Source organism: Triticum aestivum, chromosome 7A, assembly GCF_018294505.1.
Source record: "Triticum aestivum cultivar Chinese Spring chromosome 7A, IWGSC CS RefSeq v2.1, whole genome shotgun sequence".
NCBI lineage: Eukaryota > Viridiplantae > Streptophyta > Magnoliopsida > Poales > Poaceae > Triticum > Triticum aestivum.
Window position 1 is genome coordinate 654,731,113 of NC_057812.1, and position 7,142 is coordinate 654,738,254.

Here is a 7,142-nt window from a genome sequence, read left to right on the forward strand (position 1 = left end):
CGCCAACGAGCGACATCCCTTGCATGGCCTACAAATCTCCATAACGATCACCGTGTTCCCCCGGAGCACGTTTGATCCTGGCAGCACCGGTGCCAAATACGTCGCGCCCTGTGACCACCCCGATGCCCGACGGCGCTCTTCCCTACGCCGCGTGATGGCAAGCGCCGCCGCCGTCATGTATATATCTCAGAAAGAAAAATTAACAAATTCAACCACATAAGACAACTACAAGAAAACAAATTTCTCCATGACACGACCCTTCCTGGGTCTTGAGGCCACCGGATGGATGGATCTCAGGTGATTTTCGTGGATAACCGCCCCGATGACCCCCAAAAATATCATCTCTAGCGGCGAGAGGCGACCACCCGGAGTGCCCGCGGGAAAGAGGAATGAATTCCTTCCCCTGCCCCCGTCGCCATCCAACAGTAGCTGTCTGAGCGTCTCCGCCTCCCCTCCTCTCCCTTTCCGTTTCTCCATGTGATGCACACACGCAACAGCGCCTGCGGCAGCGCACGCACCGCACAACACGCCACAGTCGCCCCGTTGGTGGACTCGCTGCTACTCGACGATTCCCACGCCGCCGTCAAGCTTTCTTTCTTTCTCCCTCCCAGCCCCAGGCCCAGGCCGGAGGAGGAGACGGAGACGGGGACGGGGAGAGCTCTGCCCCAGCTCGTCCTCTTCTTCTTCTTCCCCCCTGCCACGCCCGCCTCAAAGCCATCGTCTTCATCTGCGTCACCTCACCCCACTCTCTGAGCTGTTCCGTTCTTGATCCAACCGTCTCCTCCTACTCTGCCGCTCCTCGGCCCTCCTGCGAGTTCCCCCGCCCATTCCGGCCGCGGGCCGATGCGAGCCGCCCCGGGGCTCCGCTTCTCGGGCAGGGCCGCGCTCTAGCGCCGCGCGCGCTTCCGGGTGGCGCCTTTGGGGACGGGGGCAATGGGCGCCGGCAGGCTGCTGGTCCTGTGCCTGGCGCTCTGCGTGGCGGCGGCGGCGGCGCAGCGGCCGAATCGGCGGCCGAGGGCGGTGTCCGTGGGCGCGCTCTTCACGTACGAATCCACCATTGGCCGCGCGGCGCGGCTCGCCATCGAGCTCGCCGTCGACGACGTCAACGCGGACCGCACCGTGCTCGCCGGAACCACCCTGAATTTGATCAGCCAGGACACCAACTGCAGCGGGTTTCTTGGAACCATCGAAGGTTTGTTATTCCTTCACTTCTTTTATCACCCTGTTTTCTTCTCTTAGACTATTATTACTCTGTTTTTAGCACTAGCGTTGAACAGATGAGTTTCTTTCCCCCATAAGTAACGGATTTGATTGCAACTTACCTTTCACGACCCCAATTCCTGGCTAATTCGAGTGATTCGGCGACTTTTCCACTAGCCATATCTGATTGGGAAGCATGTGCTGCTTTACTCCAACTGGTTACAAAGTGAAGTTGTTGATGGAGAAAGAAAATTCCTGCTTTAGTAGTTGCACATGAGAAAGAAAGTTTTTCTACTGCGAGCGGCGATAGCTCCATTGAGTAAGAATCAGTTCTTTCCGGGTCGACGTCGATAGCTTGCACGGTTCTCGTATTTGCGTCAAATTGTTCTTACTGGTAACATAGAAATAATTATTTCTCAATCGGCCCAGAAATAACAAAACCGTATTTTCATTCGCACGTAGAAGGGATTTGCCATGACCCAAGATAACTAATCTGAGAAGTGCTCAATTGTTTAACAACAGCTTCATTTTTCTTTTTCTTTACTGAGATCTCAGCATGAGCTACTATTAGTAGTGGCAAAGATGAGGCCACGAGGGCACCACAATCTGTCCAGCATATCTGTTCAAAGTGCCCTGGGCCTTGTAAATTATTGCATCTCAATCTGCTCCCATAAAAAAAGAGCAAAGTAGTCGCCACTTGTTACAAAATGACAGAACTTACACGTCAGAGTTGATGAGTAGCTTTTCTTAGTTTCTTTGATCCAGGCCTTCTGGTGCATATATGAAGAAACCTGTTACTTCATTTATTTATTTATTTTTACATAAGAATCTTCGTTATTCTTCCAATCATACTTTGTTTAGTTAATTGCTGCTGTCTTTCTGTCTGAGATTCACTTCTTAGATTAGGTGTCATAAATTTGGGGTAATTAATTGTTGACTAGCAACGAAACAATTGAGCTGCAGTGTAATATCACTATATCTCAGTGCATTGATGTCTTAGTCTGAACTCTGAATTAGGTCAAGATTCCTTGGATAGTATGTCTCATATTTCCTTTTTTATAGGGGTGGCCCATTCCTTGAATATTTTACTTAGTTTAATACAATAATTGCCTAGCTCGTGTTCTATGAGATGATTCAATAATGGCTTGATTGGGAATGGAGAAACCAACTGTGCTTAAAGTACTGTTGCTCTAAACTTCCATGAGGATCGTGCCCTTTCTTGAGAATTGTGCTAACCTGATTATTTTGGCAACAAAAGAGGAACAGACAAAAAGCATACTGGTACCATGGATCAAAAAATGGCATAACTTGTGATACTAACTACAGCATCCCTTAAGGTGCAAGAAACATGTATTGAAGAGCATCCAATTCTTCACTTTCTTATCATGCGAGATTCCTTATTCTCTTTGTGGCATGTGTGGACATCACCGCAACAGAGTGACAGATTTGTCACCATATGTTTTGTACCATAACTAATTTTCTCATATTGTTGGAAACTTGGAATAAAATTTTCTGAACAATAGTTAAGTACTAGCATAAATTTAGAAGGATCTTATAGTAGCTGATTTAGAAATTTAGCTTTAGTTCGTCAATTACTAGTCATTAAACCAATGGACCTGCATGGCCTAGCGTGTACAGTATTTTCCAAATGCATTCAGTACGGATAGCCACCCCTCTTTTATGTCCCCATCTGAGGTATGTTTTTGGATGAAGAGTTTAAAATCTACATCCTGCCACTACATACTTTTTTTCCATTGATAAATAATTTGTGCTGTTAGTAACACACTTTATCAGATACTTCCATAGACCAGCCTATTAAGGCCCTAGAACTGGTATCACCTATTTAGTAGATTTAATTCATATAAATATACGTACATACCATCTCTTGTTCCCGAGATAATTTATAGTTATTTTCCTAATGCAATATTCCTTGCCTTATAATCTCCAGTTAGTGTATGTAAGACAGTTGCTAATTGCTTCAATAGCCTATGAACTGATTCATAAAACGGTACTTTGTTGCAGCACTGCAGCTCATGGAGAAAAACGTGGTTGCTGTCATTGGCCCTCAATCCTCTGGAATAGGCCATGTCATCTCACATGTTGTTAATGAGCTACATGTTCCACTTCTATCGTTTGCAGCAACTGATCCAACCCTATCTGCATCAGAGTATCCTTACTTTTTAAGGAGTACCATAAGTGACTACTTCCAAATGCATGCTGTCGCTAGCATTATTGATTACTTTCAGTGGAAAGAGGTGACTGCTATATTTGTGGATGATGATTATGGCCGAGGCGGGGTGTCAGTCCTCGGTGATGCACTTGGAGCAAAGCGGGCAAGAATTTCACATAAAGCAGCCATTCCTCCAAACTCAGACACGGATTTGATCAATGATGTACTGTTTAGAGCAAACATGATGGAATCAAGGGTGTTTGTTGTGCATGTCAATCCTGATGCAGGGATGAGAATATTTGCTATAGCGAACAAACTCCAGATGATGGGCACTGGCTATGTCTGGATAGTAACAGATTGGTTAGCTGCTGTCCTGGACTCCTCAGGGCCTGGAGATCCTAAAGCCATGAGTTATATACAAGGATTAATTGTTCTTCGCCAGCACACTCCTGATTCTGATGCCAAGAGGAAGTTCGTAGCTAAATGGAATAATGCAGCTAATAATAGGAGCATTGCTTCTGGCATGAATTCGTACGGTTTTTATGCTTATGACTCGGTTTGGGTTGTTGCCCGTGCTATCAATGAATATCTCAATAGTGGGCAGCAAATTACTTTCTCTGCAGATCCAAGGTTGCACAATTCAAATGGAAGCAGTTTGCGTCTATCAAAGCTTAAAATATTTGATGGTGGTGATCAGTTGCTACAGCAACTTTTGCTCACAAACATGACAGGGCTAACAGGTCTGGTTCAGTTTAATGCAGACCGCAATTTGGTGCGCCCAGCTTATGATATCCTTAATGTTGGTGGTACTGGGTCCCGTTTGATTGGCTATTGGAGTAATTACTCTGGTCTTTCTGTTTCTGCTCCCGAAATTTTGTATCGGAAGCCACCGAATACGTCAACAAGTGCCCAACAGTTGCATAGTGTGGTGTGGCCAGGCGACACAACTACTAAGCCGAGAGGGTGGGTTTTCCCTAACAATGGCCAGCCTCTGAGAGTTGGTGTTCCAAATAAACCAAGTTTTAGGGAGTTGGTTTCAGTTGGCAAGGGCCCTGATAATGTGACGGGTTACAGTGTTGATATATTCAACGCAGCAATTAAACTTCTTCCGTACCCAGTTCCTTGCCAGTTCATAACAATTGGGGATGGTTCAAAGAATCCTAACTATGACGACATTATTAGTAGGATTGCCACCAATGTATGTTTGCATGCTTTGCTCTGCTTCTTTGATCATTTTGCTTCTCATCATCTGATTTTTTTTTGTTTTTTCTCTAGGCCCTTGATGCAGCTGTAGGTGACTTTGCTATTGTGAGAAATAGAACGAAGATTGCAGAATTCACACAGCCTTATATCGAAGCAGGGCTTGTGATAGTAGCGCCAGTGAGAAAAGCAAATTCAAATGCCTGGGCTTTCTTTAAACCTTTCACATTGGAGATGTGGTGTGTAACAGGCACTCTTTTCATTTTTGTGGGAGTGGTTGTTTGGATTCTTGAACATCGGACTAATGAGGAGTTTCGAGGCTCTCCACGACGACAAATCCTGACAATATTTTGGTAAGTTCCTTTGCTACTCCAAGGATCTGTTCTATCTTAGGTTTTCAATCTGGCTTGAATAAGAATTCAGAAATAATGAAGAGAGCCAAAGTGATTATTTTTGTTTCTTTTATTTCCTTTGTTCTCACCAATTGTTTTGTAACTTTATGATTTTTGTATCTTTGTAATTTTTCTAAATGTTAGCTATAAGAAGTTAACTGACAGTTCATGCTTCTCTTTCAGGTTCAGTTTCTCAACGATGTTCTTTGCACACAGTAAGTCCACTAAATACATCACATGATATTATGTTTAACTCCTGTTTTGTATTCTTTTCCCATCTGGACGAAAATGTCTTACTGAAAAAACTCACCACAGGGGAGAACACCGTAAGTGCTCTTGGGCGTTTCGTGCTGATAATATGGTTGTTTGTCGTGCTGATCATCAATTCAAGTTACACTGCTAGCTTGACGTCGATCCTCACAGTACAGCAGCTAGCAACTGGAATAACTGGACTTGACAATTTGGTTGCTAGCGCTTTACCTATCGGATACCCAGCTGGAAAATTTGTCCGAAATTACCTGATTGACGAGCTGAATATTCCCGAATCCCGGTTAGTACCACTGAGCACGGTTGAGGAGTACGCCAATGCCCTTAATCGTGGGCCGAAAGACGGCGGTGTTGCTGCAGTTGTTGACGAGATGCCATGCGTTGAGATCTTCCTCTCAACCCACTGCAACTTCAGAATAGTCGGTCAGGAGTTCACGAAGGAGGGATGGGGATTTGTATGTTCAGCATCCGATGAATCGTTATGTATTTACAGTTACACATTTGAAAAGGAGAGAATTATATCTGCTCTTTTTTTCCCCTTCTTTACAGGCATTCCAGAGAGATTCCCCCCTTGCTGCAGACCTATCAACCGCCATCCTTCAACTTTCAGAGAGTGGCCAGCTCCAGAGAATTCACGACGAGTGGCTCACAGATCCGACCTGCGGCGATGATGACAGTGGGTTGGGAGCAGTCAGGCTTGGCCTGGGAAGCTTCTGGGGCCTTTTCCTGCTGTGTGCTCTGATATGCGTCTTTGCTCTCATGGTTTACTTCGCAAGGATCTGCTGGCAGTATAGCAGGTACTCCAGCTCCGAACCTCCCAGTGAGCCAAGCGACTCTGCTGCTGCCGTCACCGCTGCTACCATTGCTCAAATACGGCCAGAGAAGCCAAAGCCGACGCGCCTTGGCAGCTTCAAGGAACTGATACAGTTTGCGGACACGAAGGAGGAGGAGATCAAGAAGGTGATGAAACGGAGATTGAGCGAAAAAGATACTCGGGCCACCGGATCTGCGCACTCGGTCTCTTCAGCATAGAAGAGGATCTTTCATTTCAGGTGACACAGCCCCAGGTTCTTCTTACACAGCCAAGATACGTAGCATATACTGAAGTAGATAACAGCGGTATACTTGACACTTGTAGGATTCATAAATCTTTTTTTTTGCGGTCATTTGAATTCCGTCTCGGATATGCGGTATATATGCAGCAACATTGTCCCAACTATTAATATTCCGAGAATTATTTTCTTGACCGACATGCCTTATGATTCTAAAATGTACTTTTTTTCGGAACGAGGCAAAAGATTTACCTCATATATTAATTAAGAAAGAATAGAGTGTTTACACGAGCCGAACAAATACAAAGTGGTGTTACTCTCCCAGTATTATAGTACCCAGCTTCTTAGCCCCGGTGACCCAGGTGAAGGCTTCACTCTTGATGTTGCTTAGCAGAATTGGGGGTGGCATGCTCTTGTTGCGGAAAATGACATGGCTTTCCTGTTGGGAGTGCACAAACTCGATTGGCTGACCCACCAATCCATAATGGAGTCATGAAGGTGCCATGTCGAACTGTCAAGGTTGTCGCTTGACGAAGAGGTGTAGTCCAGACTCCGGCTCCCGTTTGGAGAGGGGGCAAAGATGGCAATTCGGCCATCCCCGACGTGCTAGACGATCAGTGGTCCAAATTCGGTCCTGGATGGCAAGCCACGCAAAGAACTTCTCCACACCGTGTGATCTAAAATGTACTTTTCATCACTGTTTCCGAAGTGAGTCTATAGATGGCTTCTTTTTTTCAACTCTAGTACGATAGAAAAATAAACTCTGCCATGCATTTAATCTATATCTATACTTACTATATGCTATGCTACCTACTATTAAAGCAAGGTGATATTCTTGGTTTCGTCCTGCTTAGGTGATTA

At 45.3% G+C, this 7,142-nt stretch overlaps 1 protein-coding gene across 2 annotated transcripts; it reads left to right on the forward strand.

Annotated features, from left to right (window-relative positions):
* Positions 1-397: 397 nt before the first annotated feature.
* Positions 398-6,499, forward strand: LOC123149024 (glutamate receptor 3.5). Of its 2 annotated transcripts, none has more exons than XR_006474314.1 (6): positions 398-1,192; positions 3,223-4,568; positions 4,646-4,923; positions 5,146-5,177; positions 5,283-5,684; positions 5,779-6,499. XR_006474314.1 is itself a non-coding variant. In XM_044568551.1 (6 exons), the coding sequence occupies exons 1-6, from the start codon at positions 934-936 to the stop codon at positions 6,259-6,261; spliced, it is 2,805 nt and encodes a 934-aa protein (XP_044424486.1). In that variant the 5' UTR covers positions 413-933; the 3' UTR covers positions 6,262-6,499. The 2 variants fall into 2 exon arrangements, 1 of the variants encoding a protein (XP_044424486.1); XM_044568551.1 differs by having other exon boundaries at positions 413-1,192; positions 5,278-5,684.
* Positions 6,500-7,142: the final 643 nt, after the last annotated feature.